A 13,775-nucleotide genomic window follows, 5' to 3' on the forward strand; every position below is an offset into this window, starting at 1 on the left:
GAAATGTAGATAGCCTCAATGATATACCATTAAAATGTAAGTGACAGTTAAAGTTGATTGCGTATTTGTGTGTCTCTTTTTTTAATCACTATCTGTGTAGTCTTTAGTCATATAACTATGAAATATTTTTAAGTATAAAATAGTTGAGTAAACCTCTTTTTTTATTTTGGAACAATCAGACTTTCCCTAGTAGTCACCTGTCATATTTATTGAATTTGTTTTCAAATCAAAAAATCTTGTTACAAAAACAACCAAATTCCTGGCTGTATGTTAGTTACAAAATCCGATCGAAATAGGTTTACCATAAGAGACATTTTTGCAATTTGAATGTAACCGAATTCTGACATTAACAGTAATATAATGATTCTTGTTTCAACAAATTATATATTTTTTTATTCTTATACTCTAATTTAAAGATTATGATGACCAGAGAGTATCTGTTCTGTAACAATATTATATAACTTTATAACATATTACAAATTCAAGATCACACAGGATGGTGAACCTTGCTAAGTTATTTTTTAGTATTTTTAAGTGAAAAATAATTATATTAGTAAACGATTGAAGTTAGTGCAATTTATCCGCATTTAAAGTTAATAACAAACGCACTAACAACACATGAAAGCGAAAAAGTATGAAACGCTAGGTATCAAAAAGCTTAGATATTTAAAGTTATAAAACATATGTTTAAAGTGTTAGAAGTCAAGAAGAGCGGGTTTAGTATCCCTAGCGCATTTTAATAAAGAGTACATTAGTTTAACAAAACCAGTATCTTTTGGTTTCTCCAGTCCACGAAGCAGTCTGTTCTTCATTACGGCTACGAATTCACGATTGCTCAACTGTCCATCCACTGTAATTATACAAACCATAAAAATTAATTGAAACCTTAATAACTACTAAACACTGAACTGTTATAATATGATCATGCTTTGGTAGCCGTTTTTTGATTTTGGACTAGAACGAAAGTCACCATTATTATATTGAGTAATTCATAAGGTTACATTATAGCTATCGTAAAAATTGTTCAAACGACACCAGGCTGTAGACTAATAAATTAGAAAATTAACAAATAAACGAGAAGAAAACGAATACTGAGAAAATTAAAACTGTTGTAATTAACGAGATCACCAAAGTACAGGAAGCCTTCATGCTTGACAAAGTTCAAGATGATCGTTGCAATACTAAATATTACGATATTAACCGTATCGATATGGACGATCTTGTGTGAAGGATATCGAAACAGAAGGTAACACACTATGGTGAAGACGACGTTGATGACGTGCGGGTCGAGGTCCACGTGCGCGACGGTGCGCGCCACGTGCCGCAGCGTGGGCTGGTCGATGGAGGCGCCCGCGATGTGGTAGAGGGTCAGAGTTACAGTACGTAGAGCGTCACTCACTGTTCTCGTCGAATATGGTGAAGACGACGTTGATGACGTGCGGGTCGAGGTCCACGTGCGCGACGGTGCGCGCCACGTGCCGCAGCGTGGGCTGGTCGATGGAGGCGCCCGGGATGTGGTAGAGGGTCAGAGTTACAGTGCGTAGAGCGTCACTCACTGTTTTCGTCGAATATGGTGAAGACGACGTTGATGACGTGCGGGTCGAGGTCCACGTGCGCGACGGTGCGCGCCACGTGCCGCAGCGTGGGCTGGTCGATGGAGGCGCCCGCGATATGGTAGAGGGTCAGAGTTACAGTGCGTAGAGCGTCACTCACTGTTCTCGTCGAATATGGTGAAGACGACGTTGATGACGTGCGGGTCGAGGTCCACGTGCGCGACGGTGCGCGCCACGTGCCGCAGCGTGGGCTGGTCGATGGAGGCGCCCGCGATGTGGTAGAGGGTCAGAGTTACAGTGCGTAGAGCGTCACTCACTGTTCTCGTCGAATATGGTGAAGACGACGTTGATGACGTGCGGGTCGAGGTCCACGTGCGCGACGGTGCGCGCCACGTGCCGCAGCGTGGGCTGGTCGATGGAGGCGCCCGCGATGTGGTAGAGGGTCAGATTTACAGTGCGTAGAGCGTCACTCACTGTTCTCGTCGAATATGGTGAAGACGACGTTGATGACGTGCGGGTCGAGGTCCACGTGCGCGACGGTGCGCGCCACGTGCCGCAGCGTGGGCTGGTCGATGGAGGCGCCCGCGATGTGGTAGAGGGTCAGAGTTACAGTGCGTAGAGCGTCACTCACTGTTCTCGTCGAATATGGTGAAGACGACGTTGATGACGTGCGGGTCGAGGTCCACGTGCGCGACGGTGCGCGCCACGTGCCGCAGCGTGGGCTGGTCGATGGAGGCGCCCGCGATGTGGTAGAAAGTCAGCGCGGTGTCCACGTCGTTGATGTTGTTGAGCAAGTGGAAGAACTTGAGGTAGTCGTCCTTCGTTATACCGACGCCGTGGTCGCGGAACCTGAAGTGGAAAAACTAAGATGTAATTTTTGTTTACGTAATTGCAATAAATAAAAATGTCGCGAAACTTTAGGCGATCGTAATAGAATACAGATGGTTTAAGATGTATGTGTCGATATCACAACGGCTTACATTTTTTTAACACGTTTAAGCATTCTAGCCTTCTTTTTAGCGGGATAGCCAGCGTATGCCAATAGGAGTTCAGCAAAGTCCGCTTCAGTTATTCGACCATTTTCATCTGAAAAATTAAATATTTGTATTTTAGTCTTAAAAAAGTTATCAAGTTCAGCAAATATCTATAGCTGTCTAAATATATTAATAATATTATTATTATAAATATTTACCTGGTTGTTTTCTTTGAAATTCGAGTGATAAAATTTCCTTTTGCAATTGTTGTTGAAAGTCCAAAAACTTTTCTATAGTTAGTTTCCCATTCAGCTTGGAACCGAAGAAGTATGTAGTCAACGCCGAATTGATACCCTACAAAGATAAATTAAACGTTTCAAATTAAATTATTTATACATCATACATATAATAAAATCTTTGGAAGACAAACTTCCTACATTGAATACTTTTTTAATTATTAAAAGTAATCTGAGTAAGAAAATAGAATTTTAGTAAATGATAAAAAAGTAATTACCTTGAAAGTGTTGCCAGTGTTGGCATGATCACGGTGCCGAGATCCAATGCTGCTTTGTTGGCGAATGAGCGCCGCAACTTTTTCAAACTCTTCACAATCCACATCCCCATCACCGTTGAGGTCGAACATACGGAACGCGATTTCGAAATGACGTCGTGATGCTGAAATTGTTAAGAATTATTTATAAGATCAGTTTTTTTTTTTAAATTGTATTCAATGATAAAAAAAAAATCGGATGATAAGTGAATTACAGATTCACTGTCTTTTCCTTGACACAACGCTTTGTGATTTCGTAGTGTTTGCAAACTGTTCTAAAGTACAAGGTAAGAAAATAAAAGTAATATTCATCACTTCAGATTAATACAGTCCACTGCTGTACATAGGATATCCACAAGTTCGCGCCAAAAATGACGTGAACTCATGTGTTTTGCCCATAGTCACCACGCTGGGCGGGCGGGTTGGTGACTTTCTGCTGGCTTTGTCGCACCGAAGACGCTGCTGCCCATCTTCAACTTCAACCTGTGTATTTCAAAGCCAGCAGTTGGATGGTTGTCTCGCCAGCAGTCGACTTATTAAGTTCCAAGGTGGTAGTTGAACTGTATTATCCCTTAGTCGCCTCTTACGATATCCACGGGCAGAGAGGGGTAAGTAATATAGTATAAAAATTAATATAAATCTACAAGTATTCATTGTAGAAAAGTTGGTGTGTAAGAATGCTTTCTTCAACAACGTTGTAGAACGTCAACTTGACTGTATGGACAGCCAATTTACAATGGAAATATATGGAATCGTTGTCAATACACGTTTACAGCTCTCAGTTAGACTGCTACGCAGCTGACTCGACTGGAGGTGCTGTTGTAAAAAAATCGTCATAACGCTTCAGCCTGTAATATCCCACATCTGGAAATACGCCTTTTCCCCCCATATATGACTCTTTACCATAAATCCTTAAAAAGTAGTTAAAACTACGGATCAAAGGATGAGTAAGAAAACTGTTTAGGAAGAGTCAGTGACAGAGTGTTGTGTATGTGTGTCTATGTGTAGGCGCTATAGATAGGTAAGCGTACTATATTGCGGCGCACTAATACTCAATAGATTAAAAAAATTAAAGATCTACTATTACATAGTTAGTTTATAATAAAATCAAACAAAATAATAATAATAATTCAAACTATTACGTGAAATAAAAAAACACGTCTTTATTTATTTTTGTCGACAGTATAAAATAACATAAATAATTTAAAAAAAAAAGTTTACTAGTAATATTTTAGTTTTACAAACGTCATATTATACAGTCGTGTGACTGATATTACGTCATATCCTTTACGTTTTAGTATCACATTTTTTTCAGTTCGGTCTTCCAGCCAAATGTCAAGCCTGCCGTAAGGAACTTCGTCCCAATAATATTTGAAGTTTTAATTTAATTTATTATAAGAGATAAATTAAAGGAACGTAAGGCTCGAGCTTGTTCCTGGTATCAAGATGGAATCGATTTTAAGGTCACTTATCCGGAGCGTTCTTCTTAGTAAGTCCACCATGTGGCTCTGTACTCGCTGGCAAGCCCCAAGCCCAGAGCTAAGAACAGGAAGCTCACATTGTCCTATCAGCAACTAGTTACTGAAGTTTGTTGGAGAGCCAGAAGATAGTTGCTAGTAATTGATGCGAAGTAATTGAGTGAAGAAGTGGGGTAAAGAAATTGGGTCCCAGCAGGATCTTGCTGCTACAGTCCGCCTACTTCAGCCACGTGGTACAGCTCAGGTTATATAACGGCACCCTCAGAGACAGCTAACGCCAAGGACCCCAAAATAATTTATTAAATGTGACCTGCATCGCGGCTGAATGCGATAAAAAGACCCTCGCTAAGCGGTCGCCAGCTAGCAGTCCTTACACACACGTCCCTCTCCTCTCGCGACCACACTCTAGAACTTTCGGGGAGCAATGAATACCGAGAAGATAACCGAAGATAAACGAACCGAGATATTATTATATTATATTCTAAGCGCCTGACTATTATAAATAGGGTTAACATTTATACTTGTTACAATATGATCTCACGCCTGGTGGGTTACTAGCAACCTAATAATTCACACATTAATGCATTACAACACGTTGGTGCACTTCAGAATATGTTCCTATTCTTATTAGAAACACCAGTCTTCACAAGGTTGAGTAATTCTGATAGTTCATTACAATGAATAAGATTTCTTAACTCTATTTAATAAAATGCTTAAAATTTTTTTCTTCTAAATTTTTATTATTTCATAGCAGTCTCCATTATGAAGCATTCACTATTTTCAAACTTACCTAAGCTCAATTTTTAGAGCAATTTTAGGAAAACAAAATACGTAATTTCCCTTAAATGTTAAATACAGAGACGTATGTAAAAGACGTACTTTTTAGTCCATTTGAAAGTGACAAATTATGTAAAATCTAGACAGTCGTGTTTACTTCATTATACTATGTATCATATTATATACACATTTTATAACGTAGTTTACGTATACAAGCTCGGTATTTGTTATGTAATTTTAAATATACACGGTTAGTTCTCACAACTACAATTCATAGTTCTTTAAGTTTTTATTATTTATGATTTTTTGAATGGTAACGATAGCTAATGGATTACTACTTGGGAAAATTCTGACAGGTAAGAAACTAAATTTTTGCAAAAAAGTTCCAAAGCGATGAAAAGTCTCACTTTTCTGTGGGGTGATTTTACAAAACTCATGCTTTCTAACGAAATAATACGCAAAGTATGTACAAAATGAAACTTTGCTAAAACTTAAAGAAAAAAAAAGTGTGCTTTAGACCACACGACTGATGTAAAACTTATTTAGCAATAGGCCTGCAAAATAGACCTGCACTGTGTCTTAGATATACGAAGCGTATGGCTATGGGAGAAAGGGAGAAAGAAAACGTGTACTTGCACCTCTCTTTTGCTCCGTTTGCTTACTAGTGTGCTTATTAGTGTGCTTAAAGAAGTTTTACTTTTAAATACTTGCCACCCTATTTTTAATCATATTTCTATGTGAGTAGAGGCGACATGAATTTTGTATCACATTCCTGTCTGTTAACGCGGTAATAACACCGGCGATTTAAACTACAAGCGACATTAAAATCTACGGAACTAGTGTGAAGCTTAATGAGCTCGTTGCCGCTCGTTTTGTAGCCAATCAAAAAATTAAACAGTCAAGATCTCATCCTGCGCAGACGTGTTTGTGTCAGATAATTTCTCACTTGTATGGTAAGTACGTACGTAAACGATACTTTGTGGTTTTTTAAATATTTTTAATAGTTTTGTTTAATATCAATAATGGAAACATAATATAGAGAACTAATATTCCAATCAAATACAGTGATTGAAATATAATTGAAAAACCTTAAAATCATCACTTTATAGAAACCGAACGGCCAAAACTCAAAACAAGGGAAGAGTATGGAATAAAGAAATATTAGCATAAAAGTGACAAAATTAAAGAAAACGTCACGATTGAATGAAAAGTGATCCAGACAAGTTAGGAGTTTTAAAATTAAAGGAACTACTCCAGGAACATTTAACTTGAGTCGACGTCTAAAATGCGTCTAAAAGGAGCTTAGACATATTCATATGGTAACTGTCAGCAAGTGGACAGTTCGTTGACGACTTAACAAAGTGAATTTTGGTACAAAAAGACCAGCCACATGTCCAAAATCGACGGCAGATTAATAAAAAGTAGGCCTTTTATTTGATCGCCAGTCATCTTGACTGATAAGTCGAACAATAAAGGCGATTCCTATTCTCCGACGATAGCAGAGTAAATTTAATAGTTAAAAGTTTTAAGTGATACCATTTTATTGCCATTTGTGTATTATACTTGTCACTTATTAAGCATTTTTAAACATTATAAACCATTATTATAATTTTCCTGTGCGCAATGTCACTTGTCTGTCCTCAAAAAACCTTAACGGCAATTATTTGAATCATCATCATCATTACAGCCCATACAGTCCACTGCTGGACATAGGCCTCCACAAGTTTACGCCAAAAATAACGTGAACTCATGTGTTTTGCCCATAGTCACCACGCTGGGCAGGCGGGTTGGTGACCGCAGTACTGGCTTTGTCGCACCGAAGACGCTACTGCCCGTCTTCGGCCTGTGTATTTCAAAGCCAGCAGTTGGATGGTTATCCCGCCATCGATCGGCTTCTTAAGTTCCAAGGTGGTTGTGGAACCTTGTTATCCCTTAGTCGCCTCTTACGACACCCACGGGAAGAGAGGGGGTGGCTAAATTCTTTAGTGCCGTAGCCACACAGCACATTATTTGAATATTTACCAATATTTTCTCTGGCCCGCAAAACTTAAGCTTATATTAAAGTCATATCCTTGAGATATCGCTAGTAAATAAGTCTTGGAACCATAAACTTCAAGATTTATTCCTCCATAATGAGAACTACCTACCTATCTACATAATGGTTTTTAACAATTAAGAAAATTATTCTACTTTTCAGGAAGATTGACCAAAAGGTTACGTGAAAATTTTGTGAAAAATAAATCTTCAATTTGTATAAATCTCTTTTAAACTTAACTTTTAACATAAATTTAAGTGTTACGGCCAAAGAGTACAGCAAATTGCTACGGCCGTTTAAATAAACGTGTAGTCTGGCGGCAAAATCGCAAAATCATTAACTTCGCTCATGCTCCGTTCGTGGATGCTGCGTCACAGCTCTCGAGAACATTGAATGAATAACAAATCGTGTAAAAAGTGGCGCGAAAAATGTTCTAGTATTTTATTAAAAGTACTTGTTTTTATTAATTATTTATCTTAAAACTTATTCAAATTTTTCGATACCACATGACGCGGCGAAATGATATTCCCTTCGAAACGTCTTCGTTCGCGGATAAAAACAAAAGCTTTTCCATGTTTGCGATGTGGTGCAAAAACTGTGACCTTTCTTTTTTGGGCCACCCTTTACGTTGTGGTTATGAGAATGACTATATTAAAGAACAGCAAAAACCATACGGTGAAGGACTGGTCGACGGAACCTGACAATTATAGCAAGTGGCTGGTAAATAAACAAGTCGATAAATTTTATTATATATATATATTCTTTTTTTTTAATACAAAATATTAACATAATATACAGTTGCAGGGCCCGGTTTTGGGAGACGATAACGAATTAGAAACAACGAATAGTGACTGGCTTGAGCCCGATAATGCAACAATAATCGAATTAGAGAAACGGGTTGATAAGGTTCGAGAAGTCTGTCAGTTACGATCCATTCAAACTAAAGACATAAATAGCAAGGAGTTCTTCGTGGATCACGCTCATAACCTCGTATGGTGTAATATTTTTAAAGCAGCCAGCTCTTCGTGGTTGTACAATTTTAATATTCTAGGTACGAATGCTTTAAGTTATACATGTATTTTAAAAGTGAAAATATTAATAAAATATAAATTAATTTTGTGATATGTTCGCAGCTGGTTACGAGAAAAAATTTCTCGCCAGAACCAGACATACACCTCTAACATTAGCTCGGAAGAAATTTCCAAGACCAAGCGAAGAAGAACTAAGAGATGCGATCAACACACCGGGAGTTATATCGTTAATGGTGGTACGAGAACCATTCGTGCGGTTACTGTCAGCGTACAGAGATAAACTCGAAAATATAACTCCTCCATATTACAGAAAATTAGCAAGGAAAATTGTGATGGAACACAGGGAAGCGGCGACAAAAGTATTGGGACCAATCAAGTCATTCGGTCCGACGTTTTACGAGTTCGTAGCTTATTTGATAACTAAATACACGTCGGGAACAACAGCTGCATTTGACGAGCACTGGGCACCGTATTATAAATTCTGTACTCCTTGTGCTGTCAATTTTACTGTTATAGCTAAAGTTGAAACACTATCGAGAGACTCGACGTATGTCGTACAACAACTCGGTCTTGGACACATATTAGGAAGAAAGGTCAGAAACCGCAGGATGCGTCTTCGAACTGTAATGAACAAGTCACGAGATGGAAAGAATACTTTTGCTTTGTTAAAGTACTATTTTGGACAGATTAATACTTATATGCTTGATAAACTGTTAGAAATATATGGTATAGATTTCGAAATGTTTGGATATGATTCAAATATTTATCGCAGTTATGTAAGAAAATAAACTATATATTTTATGTATGTTGCTTTTCATTTACTACTATGATTCAATTAAATTTAAATTACTTACTTGACAATACCGTTAGCAAAAAGATGTAGTCGCTGAAAGTAATAAGTCCAGAAGAACCGAGCTTGTAGAATATTGAATCCTCATCTAAATCCAAGTTGAGTCGTTGACTAATGGTCTGTTGAAACAATTAACACCTTTATTTCTGAATATACTGATATACAAATATACTAAGCGTGATACTATGAATTTTCTACCTATTTATTTATAATCTATAAATATAATCGCTAAAACTATTTATTGAATACCCAGCTCAAAGGGGTCAAAACTATTAATTATTATTATGTATCATAACTGTTTTTACCGACACTACAAAAAAAAAAATAAAGGCAACAAACGAATGGCTCTACATTTTTGTAGAAGTGAACTTATGACTTAGAGGCTGCTATCATAAGAACAGAAACAAAACCATGCTGATGTCGCTACTTGTAACTTTCGAAGCACAACAAATATCAAAACTTATTGGCATATTTGAAAATATATGCGATAGGCTAAGAGAAACTACAAAAAACGCGACTAAACTAAAATTTGAGCATTTATAGACAGTAACAAAGTGTAGGTAGATTAAATTATAATTAAATAATAATATTTGGAACCTGCTAGGAACCTATTAGCATAGTGGGGATCGCGTAATTAAAAATCTGTGCATTTAATAAAATATACAAAACAGTGAGCGGTAAGTATTTGTGAAGAAGAGGTGAAAAGACAGTACCTCATCGATGTTCTGAAAAGACAAGAAATCGGCGTAAAGACAGTGCTGGTGTTGCAGAGAGAGGTGGCTGGTACTTAACAGAATCAGTTTAGCCAAGATACTCAAAAAGCTACTTTATAACATTTATGTAACAAAATAAAACGACATTTAGTGCTAAATATTGCTTTAAAATTATTAAATAACCGATATCTTATTGAGTTAGTTATGCTCAAAAAAATTTTTTTGATTTCTTTAAAATTTTATTAGTTCAATATTTAATATTAACACTTATTAATAAAAACTGTTTCATTAAAGTTTATTTAAAACTTTAACATACCAAAGGCGAATTAATTTTTAATAAGGTTATTTAATGACAATTACTTATTAAATGGAATTTTATAAGTGTATTGAGTGTTGAATATTATATCAAAAGTGGTATTTCGTTCTGACTTTTAACAAGTCATTATTATTAATTAAGATTCCCAGATCTTTTGAAAGACGATTAATTAATCATAGAATGAAAAAATTACTTACTTTTGGATCATATCTTCTGTACTGATCTAGTCCTAAACCTGTGAAAATGATCATAACATAAATATTGCAGATCGTAATGTGATGCAAACAATCCACCCTAAATATGTCGCATTTATGTCGTATGTATATCCTTGTACATTGCAACATAACATTCTCTTATAGTCTATAACCATCCTTGATGAAAAGATTTTCTAGCCAAAGAAATTCTTCTTAATTATAATAAACCTAATTTAAATGAGGCCAATAGAAGTGATGTTTGATAAATGAAATAAGTAGCCATCTAAAATATAGACATAGTGATAAACAGAACACCATCATATTTGCTCATTTCTCGTGAAAGACTCAGGATTCAGATTTAGTTATCAATATACCATAGGGTTCAGAACCGGGATATCCTCGTACGGGAAGAACTGGGATCACCTGATTCTTTGGTCTGTCCAAAATAATCGGGATATCAATTGTTCTTTCGGGAATTTTATTTTAATTATACAATTCATACTAAAGCAACCTAAAGATGCAAACTGAGTATTAGGGTTCAGAACTGGGAAATCCCGGTACCGAAACAAGCGGAATTTCCCACTCTGAAAATCCCGGTTTTCAAAAACAGACCGGTTCTGGAATACAACCCGAGGAACTTAACTGTGTGCATGACGCTGTGATATAATCGTAATGATACCTACTGTTTGCACAAAATAGATTATTTCTTAAAAATTATTTTTACTCTATAGCTGATATATATATATATATATATATATATATATATATATATATATATATATATATATTTATTTTTCAAAAATTAATAAATTAAAGAATGATAAACAAATGAATGGGTTACTGTTTAGTTGCAAGAGATAAATATAAACAAACAAAATAAAAAAATAAAATATATATATATACCATATTCGATAGTTACTACTATTATAAATTCTGTAATCGTAACAAGTATGCTATTGGTAATAACCGCACGAGAGAAAATTAGGGGTGCGGTGGGGTACGCGTGAGAGGCGGTTGCCTGCTAGCAAAGTCCACAGTTAAGTCCTAAGGCTTGTACTGCTATATTTAGTATAATTAATAATTTGTTATGCCATATTCACTATTTTTGTTTACATATTTCTGATAGGACACAAAAAAGTTGTACTATTTAATAGCCTAATTAAGTATTGTTTTGATTTTGACATGTAAATATAAACTACTACTACATTCATTTCCTTATCATACTTGAAATATTTCAGTCAAAACCCATAAAGTAATACCATCAGGTTGTTTGACTCCAGGTGTCATGGAACGTAGAAAATCATCCGGAGTCATAAATACTTCATGCTGGTCGTGATGTTGCGCTTGCAGAGTTGCAAAATACCGAAATACCTTATCCGGAGTGGAGTATTGACGCATTCTGTTTTCATATTCAATTATCTATCCAGCAGCATCCCAAATAAAACATGTTTATAATAAAATACTTCATACATACATTTGTATTAATAAAAGAAGATTTTATGTATGTAATTTTTTTGTGGCATTACATTATCAAAATAATAAAATTAAAAAAAGAAAAGAAAAAGTACCATCAGGTTGCTTCATGCCAGGAGTAATAGCTCTTAAGAAGTCATCGGGAGTCATATAAACTTCAGTATTATCTCCATACGTCAATTTAATTGTGGCAAAATATCTGAATATTTTATCTGGGGTTGAATAAGCTCTCATCCGATTTTCATATTCAATTATCTGTTATTAATTTAATAAGAATATAAAAACAATAAACAAAAAGGAAAAAAAAAATATTAAAAAAACAAAAAAAAAAGATAATAAAAATTTAGATATAATAATAATATAGTACAATAGGATTGTATAAATTACCTTCCTATCTCTGAAGCCAATTTTTTCTTTTCTATATCTTTTTTTCCTAGTTTCACCTTCATTCTCTGATTCTGTGTTGACAATTTCTTCAGCTGCTGTTATTGATGGAAAAACTTGGTATCGTAACCTATAAAGACAATTATTCAAACTTACTGTTTTTTGAGAATATCTGTACTGTCTAAGGATTCAAATTCTCACAGTACAGAGCTTTAGTCGCTCAAATAAAGGTATTTTCAACAATTAAATATCGTAACTTTGTAACATATTTTTATAAGTGTAACTTACCAAATTCTGTAAGATGTGTATGCTACAACACTAGCTGCTATTGAGTATAACATGCACTTGTTAGAATATCTCCGAAAACGTTCATAGTTATCTTTTTTGTTATCGTTATGATAATTTTGTAAACGAATACTAAATGGTGTTATGGTCTTTGAAGCTTCACCAATGTTCAGCACGTTTCTTACTACAGTTATACCTTTGGGTATTTTGAGAAGTCGAGAATACATTTTCGTAGTTAAATATTTATCCCTATAAGCTAAACTGCATCATAAAATAATAATTAATTACGATGTTAGTAAAATATTTTTTAGAACGAATCTGAATCTGAATTATTTTTATTTTTTGACACAAGTGACAATATCATTTAAAAACTATTTGACGTTTGCCAAAAATCTTTATAATGGGCGCGTTCCACAAAGGCCTACAACAACATCGACCACAACCGCTGCAATTGCCGTTTTGATAATATGAATGATAGATCCTAAGATTATGTACAAAACAGAGTACTGTGTATATTCTTTGAGAATACCACTCAGAGATCAAATTAATTCTACGTCACCACTGCTTAATAAACATATTTCGGAAACAAAATAATAGATAAGTTTAATATAGTAAATACTAAGAATAGCGCATTAGCAATAAAAGCCATCATATCGCTGATTTCTTAAATTCTTCTATTAAATTAAAGAATCAACGAAAAAAGATTGAAGAAACAAAGATATATATTCGGTTGATGTATGTAACATTATTATTTACGCATTCAAATGTAATCGAAAGTTTTAATATATCAGATTTGACGATGCGTTGACGTAGTGGCCATAGCTGTTGCGCTGGCGGTCGCGGGTTCGATTTCCGCTCACGACAGATATTTGTATCGGCCATATAGATGTTTGTCGTGGTCTGGGCGTTGTGCTTGTGTATTGTGTTTGTTTCCGGACCCCTAACACAGGAGAAAATCCTACTGGGGGCTGTTGAGTGCGAAGCGTTTATTAATAAAAAAAAATTATGATATTCATAAATAAAAAACGAGTGAGCTTTAGACCACATGACTGTAGTAAAAATTTTTTAGCTCCATCTTACTTAAATATCTCTTTTAAGTTCGGTTCGTCTCGCACTGGTCACATTTTTCGTAACGATCTCGTCACGCATTCATCAACTTACT

At 35.5% G+C, this 13,775-nt stretch overlaps 2 protein-coding genes across 2 annotated transcripts; one reads left to right on the forward strand and one right to left on the reverse strand.

Annotated features, from left to right (window-relative positions):
* Positions 1 to 364: 364 nt before the first annotated feature.
* LOC123654371 (calcium uptake protein 1 homolog, mitochondrial-like) lies at positions 365 to 13,059 on the reverse strand. Its single transcript, XM_045590282.1, has 11 exons — positions 12,617 to 13,059; positions 12,332 to 12,458; positions 12,040 to 12,199; positions 10,475 to 10,512; positions 9,962 to 9,973; positions 9,253 to 9,367; positions 3,042 to 3,202; positions 2,746 to 2,881; positions 2,534 to 2,639; positions 2,185 to 2,402; positions 365 to 850 (listed from the first exon to the last, which is right to left on the reverse strand). The coding sequence occupies exons 1-11, from the start codon at positions 12,838 to 12,840 to the stop codon at positions 696 to 698; spliced, it is 1,452 nt and encodes a 483-aa protein (XP_045446238.1). The 5' UTR covers positions 12,841 to 13,059; the 3' UTR covers positions 365 to 695.
* Positions 8,010 to 9,203, forward strand: LOC123654162 (carbohydrate sulfotransferase 11). Its single transcript, XM_045590084.1, has 3 exons — positions 8,010 to 8,087; positions 8,166 to 8,418; positions 8,501 to 9,203. Exons 1-3 carry the CDS (start codon positions 8,010 to 8,012, stop codon positions 9,184 to 9,186), a joined length of 1,017 nt encoding a protein of 338 aa, XP_045446040.1. The 3' UTR covers positions 9,187 to 9,203.
* Positions 13,060 to 13,775: the final 716 nt, after the last annotated feature.

The sequence above is a fragment of the Melitaea cinxia genome, chromosome 6 (genome assembly GCF_905220565.1).
Source record: "Melitaea cinxia chromosome 6, ilMelCinx1.1, whole genome shotgun sequence".
NCBI lineage: Eukaryota > Metazoa > Arthropoda > Insecta > Lepidoptera > Nymphalidae > Melitaea > Melitaea cinxia.